The 14,625-nt window shown below is 37.0% G+C and overlaps 1 protein-coding gene across 7 annotated transcripts in view; it reads left to right on the top strand.

The window, feature by feature from the left end:
• Positions 1 to 7,685, top strand: part of phactr2 (phosphatase and actin regulator 2) — a 68,028-nt gene extending 60,343 nt beyond the window's left edge. For all 7 annotated transcript variants that reach the window (XM_046868783.1, XM_046868779.1, XM_046868801.1 and 4 more), the window contains 5 exons: positions 387 to 442; positions 2,414 to 2,475; positions 2,976 to 3,113; positions 5,051 to 5,127; positions 6,386 to 7,685. In XM_046868783.1, the coding sequence (XP_046724739.1) occupies positions 387 to 442; positions 2,414 to 2,475; positions 2,976 to 3,113; positions 5,051 to 5,127; positions 6,386 to 6,401 (349 nt within the window). In that variant the 3' untranslated portion in view covers positions 6,402 to 7,685. The remainder of the gene's footprint in view (positions 1 to 386; positions 443 to 2,413; positions 2,476 to 2,975; positions 3,114 to 5,050; positions 5,128 to 6,385) is intronic.
• The last annotated feature ends 6,940 nt before the right edge of the window (positions 7,686 to 14,625 follow it).

Genomic DNA, 14,625 nt, shown 5'->3' on the forward strand with positions numbered 1-14,625 from the left:
TTTCATCATATCATAGTATTACATTTTTTTCAGTAGTCGGCGGGATCTCCCCAAACGTTACATTACACATCAGCTGTCACTGCCATCACTTGCTTTTTCATATTTGACAGGTTGTAACAATATTAAATATGGTACTCACGTCACCAGGCAATGGTTTTAATGTTATGGCTGATCGCTTTATTTCGAAAGACTTCATCAGGAATTGCTGAATGGTTCAAGAGTGCAGTTTGTTCTACTTTCCAGTAACACATTTGGTTAGTCCTGATCGGAAATCTTGCTTTCTGTCAGATCAAACTGAGTTGCAAAACATTTTATTTAGCTCTTCATATTCATAATGTGATTATTGATTAGCACAGTGATTGACATTTTATGTTTTCTCACTGCAGGCGACTCAGCCAGAGACCCACCACTGAAGAACTGGAGCAGAGGAACATCCTGAAACGTGAGTTTTAGGCCTTGTTTTCAGATCACATGGGCACACTGACATGGAAATCCTGTATCAGCAGTAGTAGGGTTTAAAAAATTTGCTTTGACCCCATGGTGGGTTAAACAAAGAAATGGAAAATACTTTTTTGTGTTATGCAGGACTTTTGAGTTTGCATTGATCATTGTTATGGGTTCCCTGGTGGTCTCTCACCGCTCTCACCGCTGCGGCCCGGGTTGGATCCTCGGTCAGAGAACCAACCCCAGCCATTAGGGTTGCACAGACCAGTGCACGCTTAGTGCCGGTCCCAAGCCCGGATAAATAAGGAGGGTTGCGTTAGGAAGGGCATCCAGCGTAAAATCATGCCAAATCAAACATGCGGATCACAAATACGAATGATCCGCTGTGGCGACCCCTAATGGGTGAAGCCGAAACAAAGTTATCGATCATTGTTAGCCAATGAAGCACAAACAGTGCCAGACTCTGTTGTGGCTGGTGGCTCCCTTAAGTGCATATAGTTCCTGAGTATTAAGCTAATTACTAGTCTTTAGTCTTTGAGTGAAATATGTGAGGTGTATGATTTTTTTTCTTTTCTTTTCTTAATCTGAGGGGACAATATATGACAGGGTATACAGTATATGTTAATTCTGTAACTTTTATTTATTTATTCATAAGGCTTTATCCTAATCATTATGGTGGATCATGGTGGATCTAGAATCTATCCTATTGACACTAAATATAGGATGGAAATATCTGAGCCTTTGGTTGTCTTCAAATGAAGAGTAAAGACCCACCCTATAACCAAGCACTGTGAATTGGCGCATGATTTTTATACTGTATTAGCATCCTCAGAGGAACGATTGTACTCCAAGAAGGATGAGTTTTGATAGCGATTACAAATCTCTCACTCTCTCTGAATTTCCTGCCAAATGCCAGAAATATAAATGTCTATTAAATGGCTTGTTTTCGGGCAGTTTAAAGGACAAATGTAAGATTTGATTCTCCATACAGAGAATAAAACCCCAGATTTAGGAATAAAACATAAATATAATAAAGAAAACCTGAAACCCAGAAGTAGTTTGTTTATATTGGGCGTAAACACAAGTTTCTTTTTATCACATGACGTTTCAATGTACTGTTTCCTCACAAAGAGTTTATACTACATAGTATAAGTATGCAAGTTGGGATGAAGCACATGCTTTGACCCTAATTGCTTTCATTCAAACGATGGCTTTTTTTATACAGCGCGTGTCATAGCTTTAGAAAGTACCAAAAACTAAAATTGGTCTTTAAACTTTCTTAAAATTGAAAGAATAAGTACCCATTTCTCCCTCAATGGGTTCAGCTCTGTCATGTAGCTTAGGCAATTTCCATTAAATGCTCTCAAAACTAAATATGAAACCTGGAAAGGTATTTTTTATAGAACTGCATAATCCACTGTCAGGTGCCAATTTCTCTTTGAGGAGAACAGTAATTCCTCACCTCACCTGGACTGCATGAAAGTCATGAAACATCTACAATAACCAGGATCAAAGAGCCTCCATGGCAGGCTGAGTCACCCCAATTTCACACATTTTATACTCAGAGAAGCGAAAATAATGAAGCACAGAAAGAACTGCACGCATTGTCAAAATGTCATTTTATTCTAAGCACCATTGTTAAGATGGAAAGGAACTGAACGAGCTGCTGGACAGTTAATGCAGTGTGACTGATAGGAAAGAAACAGCATGTCCGTTTTCTCTCGACCACTGAAGTGCACTCTGGCCGGATGCTGAGACTCGCATTCAGAATGGAAAACTATCATCAAGTCTTTCTCAGACACTCAGATTTTCATTTGTCATATTGTAAGGCGTATCAAAACCGCACTATATTTGAAGTGTACTTTTAATTTGTATTTTGGTGGTTAGAGATGTGAGATATTGCATTAACAGGTTCAAAGTGTAAGATAAAAATAAAAAAAGAGTAATCATTTCTGTTTCATCACTGCAGAGAAAAATGAGGAAGAGGAACATGAAGCCAAGCAAGAAATTAAAAGGCGGCTTTCTCGGAAGGTACCACATCTTATTTATTTTTTCTTTATTAATTGCGTGTCAGATTTTACACTGTAAACGTTTTTAATTGTTTAAGGTTTGACTTAAGAAATTAAGTATTTTATCAGTATTAAATATTGCTTATGAATTCTAAATTACTTGCAAGGAGTTTACACTATCAGCTCGAGCAGAATGTATTTGTGGTGCACTGCGCCATCTGGTGGATATGAGGTGTAGAATCTTTAAAGTGTCAAGCTGTAATAATTATCAAAGAAATCAGTATAAAAAAATAAATAAAACGATAATTGGTGAAAAATGGTCCCCCTTAATCACCGTATCCATGACCTTGTATAACTTGGAGTGCTCTGTTTACCCTGCAGTTGTACTTATTTTAAAGCTTGCGCTCTACAAGGATTTTGTTATGTGAACTATTTAACTAGAGTATCATACAGACACCAGTTACTATTCAATGTAAAATGTCAAACATTTTTGTTTGTTTGTTTTATTTTGTTTTCCTGTAGCTGAGTCTCCGGCCCACAGTCGCTGAGTTAGTAGCACGGAGGATCCTTCGGTTTAACGAGTACGTGGAGGTGACTGAGGCAAAAGACTATGATCGGCGTGCTGACAAACCATGGACCAGGCTAACACCTGCAGACAAAGTGAGGCTTTCCCTGATGCTCATTTTTCTCCTACATCCCTGATTCTTTATAATGCAAACATCAAGAAAGATAAAGAACCTGTCATTAGGGCTTTTCATGTGCTCGATTTCTTCGGGTTATCTTCGTTCTTAAACACGGCTTCGATCCCCAGGTAGAGGAACAATTCACAGTTGGAATTTAGAAGCAGGAGTTGAACTGTTTTCACCCGGGGCTATAAAACCCTGCTCCAAAGCAGGCCTAGCAGCTTTTTCAGTGTTAACTCCACATTGCAATGCTAAATGTGTGAAATAATGCTTAGAAACAAACACACACAGGGCTGCAGCTATCGATTATTCCATCGATTATTCAAGTAATCAGATAAGAAGTACTTTTTCTTTATTGTAGAAAAATACTAAAAAAATACAATAAAAATAAGACAGGTCTCTTAAAATAAACAAGTAATTAATTAGAAAGATTTACATTTCAACATTTTTATTGCTGAATTTGCATACAAGAATATTTGTGAAAACTAAACCCATTTAGTGCATTTAATTGCCATATTAATTTAATTAATCAAAATGCAAATACAAATATATATATTACAATAAAAAAAATCATAACTTAAAATCTAAAAATCAATTTCAAATTACTTTAAAAAAATATAAACGCACCGAATGGTGTTTTCTTTGTTTTAGTTTGAAATAATCCCAAACGTTGGAAACTTTCTACTCTGTTCTTTGGCCTGGAAATCTTTACCCTTCGTTTTTTTCTCTCCGTTCCTCCATTTTTCATTCTGCAGCTTTTCCTCTGTTTACCTTTCCAGGGGTCTCATTTATAAATGTGGCGTACACACAAAACGAGGCTGAAAACGCCACTTTCCACGCAAAGGTTGTGATTGTCTAAATAAACAGAATTAGAAAGTGCGCACCTGTAAGTAAACTCTGAGCCCTGTGAACGCACAATGTGAAAACACAGAAGGTGAGAAGTGGAATTCGCGCACAACCTTTGCGTGAAAAGTGGCGTACGCACGTTTCCAGTCCTGTTTTGTGCGCCACGTTTATAAATGAGACCCCAGAGTACTCCAGAGTTTAGCAGGTGGTACGAGTAATCGAGGCAAATCATTTGTTCTTGATGCTTTTTGTTTTGTTATTTGATTTACTCGAGTTACTTGAGGAATCGTTTCAGTCCTAGACACACAATCATATCACATACTTCATACAATCACAGAAACCACACATGTTTTGGAAACAGTAAGTGCAGCACTTTAGGGGAAAATGTAAAATATAATGTTAAATGAAGATATTATACAGAAGAACATTAACCTCGAGAAAAGTATGAGCAGTGTGAAACATGAAACAAGATAATCCAAGATTTCATTTATTCTTTAAATTTATAATGATGAATCGAGGTTCATGTGTGTAAATCCATAACCGTGTTAGTTATTTAGTTAAACTTAAAGGATTCAAGATTTATGAGAGGAAACGAAAACTCAGACATCTCACTGGGTAACACGCCTCATAAATATAACTAAATGTATTTAGGGCTGACTTCTATTGTTTTTCTATTGTGTTATATTGTGACATATGTCTTGTGTTGGTGCTGCCACCTACTGGTCATTACAATCAAGTAAAAGTGAAATGTAAAAAACTAAAATTTTTTGCTAAAGTTGTAAATCATGTATAGAGAGTTTTCCAAACAAATAATGAACTGGATAAGGATATGTTGTTCTAGTAAATTTGAAAAAGCTCTGCAAGTTGTGGATCACTTTGGGATATTAATGTATAGCGAAAGTGGAAATCTCAGATGTCAGTCCACCATTTGTGAATTTCAACATGCAATCATTAATTAATTATTTCTTGAGGGAGGAAATTAAGTTTGGGTGAACGGGAATGGTATGGTTTTGTTTAGATGCTCTTTAAGGATGAATTTAAGATATATTTATCTTTTTTTGTTGGCAGGCTGCTATACGCAAGGAGCTTAACGAGTTTAAAAGCAAAGAAATGGAAGTTCACGAAGAGAGCAAACATTATACCAGGTAAGTCAGTGTACAGCAGCATAATACACAGCCACAAAATGAAAGAAATTCATTTAGGGAGTACGCTATAGTCATGAGATGTTAAATTTTCCATAACTTAATGTTCATAATGTTTCATAACTTATCCTACTTTGTAAGCTATTGTTGTCTTAAATAATGTTTTGCAGAATATTTGATCTTCTTTAACAAACAACTGCACAAATTTGAACCAGTAATCCGAGCATCTAAATTACAGCGCAATACAAGCAGGTGTATTATATGAAAGCACAATGTACAGGTGCATACAATCAGGATCATACATTCTTACCAATACCTTATATTGGGGTTGAAGTTAAATATGAATCTGGAAGCTCAAGGTAGGACCTGGAGACAGCTGCAGTAAAGGCCTGGAAGAGCATCACCATCTGGTTCAGCCAGTTATTGACTGCAGTGTTGCAAATAGAGATTTTGGGGACTATAATATTTAAAAGTGCTCTCATATGTAAATACTCTTAAATTTAAGTAGAAAATCTGCATTCATATACATTATTTAAATAACATTTCATATATATATAAAACATACAGCATTAAGACAAATGTTTTAAAGTAATTATGGTGTATTAAATGACAAGTCATCAGGACACCAAATAAAACCTTTGCTATGTTTCCACACGGATGTTTTTAATTGCCAGATGTGTTCACCATGGCGGATTTTGGTGCTTGATTTGAGACTTGGCACATCAGTAAAACACATGTTTAGTGATTTGAAATGTTTTCTTTTCTGTTTATTATTTTTATATCTGAGTAGAGGAAAGTCATCGTGACAAATTGTGTGGTGCGTTGAGGGTTTCAATTTCGCCTCTTTTTTATATTTATTTGTTTATTTATTTCTATATTTTAGAAAAATGGACAAATAGAAATGAGTGCTGCATTTAATCAAGTATAAATAAAATGTAATTAATACAATTAGTGTCGTTAAAATGAATTTGGAATCATTTTGACAGCCGTAGTGTGTGTATGTGTGTGTATATGTATATATATATATATGTGTGTGTGTGTGTGTGTGTGTGTGTGTGTGTATATATATATATATATATATATATATATATATATATATATATATATATATATATATATATAGAGTAAGTTGAGGTAAATTGGCTTCATCCTCAGAAAGCTGCCTTGTTCTCTAATGAATTTTGGCTTGATCTTGATGTTTTTTCTGTCTTCCCACTGTGATTGTGTTAAAATAGCATCCGCTCTCTTTGTGCCTTGGCAGGTTCCATCGTCCCTGAGAGGCTGGAGTGGCGCCCACACTGTTCTTCCCCTCTCTCTCTGTCTCTCTTTCCCTATCTCTCTCCCCCTCTCTTCCGGTTCTTTCACTTAATTTTCCACTGTGGGGCTTAGACCTAAGCTCCATGTCACACACTGACACAGTGTTTCTATAACATCATCTAATGCTTAGGTGAAATAGAGGACAGCTGAAATGCCAGCGAGAGGGACGTCTGTGCAAGAACAAACATGAACAGGTGCCTTACTGTGTCCCTGGCTTTGTTTGCACACACTAAGGACAAGGAGACTTGTTTTTCTCTTTTTTTTTTTTTTTTTCTTTTTTTTAAAGAAGGATATCCCAGTATGCCTCAGGACATACAGTCACATATAAAGTAACTTCTCAACACACCATTCTGTACGTCTTTGTGCTGCCGAGGACATGGGCCTTGTTTTCTTTTTTCTTTTTTAAACCATGTGACTGATTTTATAACAGTGTTACAGCGTGAAGTCCCTTATTACTTGTGAATATTCATGCATGTGGAAAAAGCATTTTAAAAGGCATAGTCACCCACTGAAATCCATTTCTATGAGAAACTTCAAACAGGAAGTCTTTTACATAATTAAAAGTGTTTGTTCATGTTATTATTATTATTATTTGTATTATTATTACTCTGCTGACTGGTAGCAGGTGTAAAGGAACTCTCAAATTAGCTTTGTGCCTTTTTCTATTCCATTCAATAAGCTCCATTCGAGCATATGTGGTGCAGATGGTCTTTAGTTTTCATAGCTATACAGTCTTATGGTTAACATGTTCTCTGATTTGGCCTTTAGGCAAAATGGGCTGTACATTATAAACGCTGTATTGATCACGACAGGGCTGAATTATCACTCCATTATTCCAGCTGGACTCTCAGACTATGGGAAATTCTCAACCATTTAACATGCTGTGTTTACACAGATGCTTATATATGTGTGTTTAGTGCTCCTGGTGGTTTTCTCCTCTAATAGAGCCTCATTTCTTTTCTGCACCACTTACTTCTCATTGTATTTAAACGGGTGGGAAAACTCCAGGTCTGTTTTGCTGCTGCAAGCCATATTGCATTAATATCGTGATATGATGTGGGATCAATTTGTTTGCGTTACTATTATAAGACGACATTACCACAAATGTACATGTGCGAAGAGGTCGCTAGTATTGTTTTGTCAGTGCAAACAGGTATCATGGAGAAATATTTAAATTATTTTTAATCTGCTGTTGTACAGAATGTGCATATGATACATGTAAATACATTCAATATGCCGTAAAAGCAAGACTGGGTTGTTTTTTGTTTGGTTTGTGATTTTCGCGCTTTTTGTGTAATTAAAAAACAACTTTTTTTCCCCCTTTCGAAATCTTACATCATGTATCCTATTGAGTATAATATATAATCTATGTAATTGTGTGCTAACAGAATAGTTCCTGTTATAACTGTAGCTGACTTTTATAAGTATTTTATTGTCATTATTATTATTATTATTAGCCTGTTGTGTTGCATATTTTCTGTGTGTATACTCTGGTTTCCAGGGTTCTAGAGTTCCTCACATCTCACAGAAACGTTATGGTGGGTGCACTGACTATACTAAATGGCCCCTACGTGTCTGCAGGATACACTGGTGGCATCCTATCTTTGCTTTAATCCCATTTCTTGCCCAGTGTTCCAGGGATAGACTCTGGATCCACTGTGACCCTGACTAGGAAAAAAAGGTTCTCTTTCACACCACTCGGGTAAACACAGCCACTATACTGCAGTTTCTTTGAGCTGATTTTTGGCTTGTGTAAATCTAATTAAATCAGACCAGAAGGCTCTGCTAATTCACACCATTGACTATAAGGGCTGATATTTTTCCATAATACTGAACACAAATCGGCACTATTAATTTCACATTAAGACTTGCTGGTGTTCCACAAATCATTTTAGTGCTTAGTAAAGCAGCTCAGAACCGGATACACTGAGCAGATGGTAATACGAGTGGTATCAAATGTCACACGACTCGGTTCCATGGAACAGAGATGATAGGGCAAACACAGTAAAATGTTGCTGTCAGCTGGGTCTCCTATAGAGCTTTTAGGAGACCCAGGTGTCCTTTTGGTGGTAAAATATCTTTTTAATCTTTTCTTTTTAATGAGCACATACAGCACATGTTCTCTGCCTTGATTCTTGGAGTACCTCATCCTGCACATTTTATTGCTTTCTTTGCTCCCAACACACCAGATTATCCAATCAACTAATTAGAAATCCTCCCTGTGGAAGAGCAGGGACAACACCAGAGTTGGAAATCTTCATTAAATAAAAAGATTGTATTCCTGTGTTCCTGTGCCTTTGCACTTGTTTTGAGGTGTGAGTTATGGATTAGAATATTTGTATTCATCTAAGAAATTCATCCATTTTTACACCTTTGAATGAATCAAAGTAATACAATAAACACTGAGGTGTTTTTTTTTTGTTTGTTTGTTTTTGTGGGGGGGAGATAGTGTTTAGGGGGGGACCATGCTACCCTATAATAATTGTACCTTATATGCAGCAACAGCTTGTCACTATAGATTGATATGGAGCAGAACATTAGTAATGGCATGGCGTCAAATGGAATTTCAAGTAAAATAAAAGTCAAGATGATATCATTCTTGACAAGCTTTTATTCATGAGTAATCATATAATAGACAGTTGAGAGCTAACAAGAATATGTGAAGGTGTCAGACCTGGTTCAGGTGATGAAAGAGAAGAAAATGTCTTTAGCTCCAGTGAGTTAATGTGTGTGCCTTTCTGAGAGAGTGACTCATGGTTCAAGTCTATGTTAAGGAGATATAAGTGCTTATTTAACGGAGTCTTTCAGCCCTAATGGCTTAGTTGGTTAAGGCCTATGACTTTCTGAAAGTGACATAGTATGAGTCCTGGTGATATGAGTGTCTCTGTAACTGTGTTTATCTTCCTCTCTGTAGGCAGATGTGTTAAACATAAGATAAACCCCCTAATAAAAAGGAGAAGCAGTCAAACCTAATGGCTCAGTGGTTTGAGGTGTTGGTGTCATTGTGGTTAAAAACATTGTTGACAAAATGTTGGTTGCTCAGATCTGACTTATGAGTTGTTTAGTGAAAGGAAGGAGGAAGTATATTATGCTTTATAACCCCACAAAAACCTAATTTAGTCATCCTGAACTTTCCCCACAACCATATCTTGAAGACCAGACTGGGGTTTGAACCAGCAACCTTTCAATCCAGAGGCAAAGCTCCTCCATCTGAGCCACAGGATCTCAAACATGCTATTTCAGGGATAATTTTTTTTTTCTCTCTATTGGTAGAATAGCAAAACAAAAATAACCCAATAGGTTACCTTTAATGAAAGATAAATCCTCTGTGGCTCAGTGGGTTATGGTGTTGGTGGCTTTGTGATAAAGCTTAGAAGTTGTTGGTTTGAATCTGGTTTGTCGGCATGCCGGGTGTGTTGTGTGTTGAAATCTGAGAGAAAGAAGGGTGTAGTGGTTTGGGTTTTTTGGGTTTTTTTTGCAGTATTTTCTATATATGCAAACATTTTCTTTCTCATCCATAACACCTTCCCTTCAGTTCCTGAGAATATGGGGAGGCAACTGCCCAGATACTGCCCCACTGTTTCAGGTCAGACCCTGCAGCATCTTCCACACCTTATAATTCTGGCTGCTCCATTTCATAGATTTGGCTGAGATTTTGCTGAAAACTGTTTTTCAGTCTGAGACTTGGCTGTGGTTAGAACCAGCAACCCCTCAATTCAGAGGCAAAGCTCATCCATTTGAGCCACATGATCTATTGTTTGCTAACTGTTTTCAAGTTCTGTTCACTTTTTTAAGCAGGACCACTTACTGGTACTTATTGACAATGACAATAAAATGCTTAAATCTTCCATTATGTCTTTTGTTTTTCTTTTTAAATTTTGTTCAATCTTTGGCAAATTTGGCAAAGAACATTTAGATGGGAAAAAAACATTCTCCTGTAATACACTTCATTAGAAGAAGTCAAATAATTTATTAGAAGAAAAAAAGCTAGGGTTAGGGGCCAAGCTCTAAAGTGCTGAGGCGAAGTGCTCTAGCAAGCCTGTGGTAGAGCATCAAACCATCTAGTACCTGAACATGTGAGGATGTTCTATGTGCTTTTATTTTTGTGGCAACAGTTTGAGAAAGAATCACATGCAATTGTTTTGCAAAGGTTTCCACAAACTCTGTGGCAAATAGTGTATATGGTTTGCTTGGGAGATGATGCCACTGTGGTGCACATGGCTTTCTGATGTACAGACATTACTTATTCTATATAACACCCCCTTTCACTCTTTTTAAAAATATCTTACCATAGAAATTGTTTTGTACATCAGACACACCAGCTGTGTTTCATTTTAGTTAATTCAAATGATTTGCTGTAAATCTCGGCAGCTGTGGAGCATTTTTAAACTAATCCAATCTGCCATCCTTCATTAACTGTTCTGCACTATGCTTCTCCCACAAACATCAGGTAGCATGATTCCAGCCCAGGTGGGCATCTGTTGGTGCTTGCTGCCTTTATAATATATTGGCCACAATGTGCAATAATAGCTAAGTACTCTACAGACAAAAGTACTGAAACAACTGACTTTCAATATGTGGTACATACACTACATTTTTACCACACATGTGGAGGCACACAATTGTATAGGATGTCTTTGGATGCAGTAGCATGAAACTTTCCCTTAATTTGACACCAAGGAAACCCAAACATATTCCAGCATGGCAATGCTCCTGAGCTCTGACCTTCACCCTATTTAACACATTTGAAATGACATGGAATGCTGACTGGACCCCAGGCCTCCTCACACTACATCAGTACCCTTGTGGCTGATGAGCACAAATCTTCACAAGCACACTCAGAAATCTAGTGGATCATCTTCCCAGAAGAGTGGAGGTTATTATACCAGCAAATGGGGGAGTAAATGTTGAATGGGATGTTCAAAAACTACAATCTCATGATCAGGTTCAAATAACAAATATGGAAGCGTGATCTGGAAAAATCTAGAAAGGCAGTGAACCAGTGGCATGCATCTGTCAAATAGTAATATCATTTATTATTGGCGGTAATATTTTTTTTGTTCCTCTTCGATCTACAAATGGAGTGATCCATATTATGTTTATGAATCATCATAAAATAATTACTATTTAGTATGTGTAAGCCTCAGCACATCCATGTATCTCATGTCGTTTTTGAAGTTCAGTTATTTATAGCTTAATCAACACCAATCTGCTTGGATCTGGCACATGGCCTACTATATGAGCCTACCATTACCCTCACCTCCTCCTCCTCCTCCTCCAGTTCTTGGAAGGTAATAAAGTGCTGGCAATCCAAACACTGCACTGAGCTTGTGAAAGCTGTTTGGGCTTGAGAGGAAAGCGATGTATCAGGATGTCCGGCTGGCTACGCTCCAATAGGAGGCCTGCTAGAAAGCTGTGTAGTGGGCCAACAAAGGCACAAGTGCTCAGCCTTAATTGTGCTCTCTGCTTTGCAGATGGTGTGTGTCGAGCTCTCTGTTTGACTTGAAAGGCAGGGTTCAGTAATCTTTCGCATTAGTGCTGTTTAAACACACACACATATACGATCTCAGATCATTACTGTACATAAAGCTAGCCACATACCTTACCAAAAATGAATTGGTATGTGGCTCGCTGTAAGTGTGAAGTGTAGTGTAAGTTCACATACACTGCATGCTTTTAAAGATTCAAATCAGAGATTATACGGAGATAATAAAACGAAATTATAGCGAATGTTTGCATTAAAAAGTGAATATACTTTTGATTCTTTGCACTTAAGCATTCTCAGTAGTTAATCTGCATGTTCCCTGGTGGTCTAGTGGTTAGGATGTGGCGCTCTAACCGTTGCGGCCCGGGTTCGATCCCCGGTCAGGGAACCAACCCCAGCCATTAGGGTTACACAAGCCAGTGCACTCTTAGTGCCAGTCCCAAGCCCGGATAAATGGGGAGGGTTGCGTTAGGAAGGGCATCCAGCGTAAAAACATGTGCCAAATCAAACATGCGGATCATTAATACAGATGATCTGCTGTGGCGACCCCTAATGGGAGAAGCCGAAAGAAGATACATTATTAATGGATTCACGATCGGGTTGAACAAGATAAGTGTGTGTAAATTGTTGGTATTTGTTTTAAAAATCCTATATTTTTTTCATTTAGTATTGCTCTTTTGATGCGATATTAAAAAGACAAAGGTTTTTGGACACCAGAGGTTTCCAGCCATATGTGGTTCTTCCCCAGTCTTCTGTTTCCCAGAAGACAAACCGATTAACACTAATCAAATTGTATAAAACATTTTTAACAAAATTTATAAAATCACATTTTATAAAACATAAGCACTCATCTAAGACTTAATTGGGCTTGAAAAAGACTTTGTGAATACACAGTGAAGCCATCCCTTCTGTCCTTCTTTTCACTTTCTTCTTAATTGGCCACAGAAGGCAAAACATAAGGTTTTACTTGCAGGGCCAAGGAAAGTGAGTAATTAAACTTTGAAATAGCTAGCAGCACACTCCCATTACAGCATTGCTCTTAAAACCAAAACGACCTTTATATGTAATATAAAATGGCAGGATTTAATTAACTCCTGCAGAAATATACATGTTAAATCATTCATAGTTCAACCCCAATCAATGTTTTAAGGTCATGTGACTCCTACACCCCAAATGAGTCAAAGAAAATCCCCTCATTAAATAACTGAGAATTTTGTTAACTGCCGAATTAAATCACAGCTGTCCTGTTAATTAAACATGTGTCATGGACCAGCAGGGTGAAAGACATTTAAAGTAAAGTTTGGATTGCAGACAAAAAACTAATAAAACAGCAAAAAAAAAGAAAATGCAAATTTTCATTTTATTGTGAGTTATGAAAACTGTACATTTTGGTGCCTCAACATTTACTCAATTTCTTAGGGGTGTTAGCTGGACTAATCCTCCAGGGCTGAGCACCTGTTTAAAAAAAAGAAAATATAAAATGTACTTCTAAATAGAATGTTTTGATGCATTTTTTCTTGCATGTGGGCTCTGATTGCTCACAAAATATTTACACTTATGAGAAAGAAGGAGGCAGGGTTTGGATTTCTAACACAATCCACACACATTCGGCAGATGCTTTTATATAGAGAAACCTACAACCAATTGAGGATTAAGGGCCTTGCTTAGGGGCCCAGCAGTGGCAGATCGGTTATGTTGCAATTTAAACTCATGACCTTCCTATCGGAATTCCAACATCTTATCCAGAGTTATCACCTCCCTGAGCTCCGAGCACACAAATAATAAAACCACTTGAACATCTCGAACAAGCGTCATGTTAGAAACCTATTACCATTATTACTAGGGCTACATGATGGAAAACCCAAATTACAAGGGCAATTTTATGAACAAAGACAAAGAAAATGGCAAACTATTCAACATGAACATGCACATGAACATGAAGCTTTCATCATTTTTGCTGATGGACCTGATATGAACCACAATTCCCACCTGAATAATAATATTAAATACAAAATGAAGACAATGACACAAATTATGTCTTTTAAAAATTATTTATATTAATTAGCATAATTCAGTTCTTTTACAGCACAATTAACATTTTATAATATATGCAACTTTTTGTGCAACTAAATGGTTAATAATAGTGGATAATTTGAAACCCTAGTGGAGAGATATTGGAATGTATACAGTGGATGGGCTTTATAAAGTCACTCTATGATTCAAAGTATGTATCTTTGTACATGTTGATCCAATTTGAATAGTAATGTGGTAGAAAAGTGGTTTTAATTTAGAGCTCAGTAAAGCAGGGTTTGAGGAAGGCCAATGGAGCATTTACACAGTCCACTTCTATTGTATGCCTAACATGTCTCTATTTCCTTGACATGACATGAACCATGACATTTCCACCACTTCCACACAACGTCTGTCACTAAGGTTTAAAAGCAGGACATAAATCAGAAGTGTATTAAATACTGAAAATCAAATGTTTGAGGTGCTGTTACATTTTAAGGTGTGGATCTGCACATTTTCCCCACATGTAATATAAAGCTAATCTGATTGTACACTCAGCTTTAAAGCCTTCATCTTATTAAGCAATCTGAGTTATGGCTAATGAAAATCTTATTTAAATATTTTGCAATCATCACATGGCTTCAAAATTAGCCAACATTGACCATAACCTACATACGATGAATAAAATC

The sequence above is a fragment of the Silurus meridionalis genome, chromosome 2, assembly GCF_014805685.1.
Source record: "Silurus meridionalis isolate SWU-2019-XX chromosome 2, ASM1480568v1, whole genome shotgun sequence".
Lineage (NCBI taxonomy): Eukaryota > Metazoa > Chordata > Actinopteri > Siluriformes > Siluridae > Silurus > Silurus meridionalis.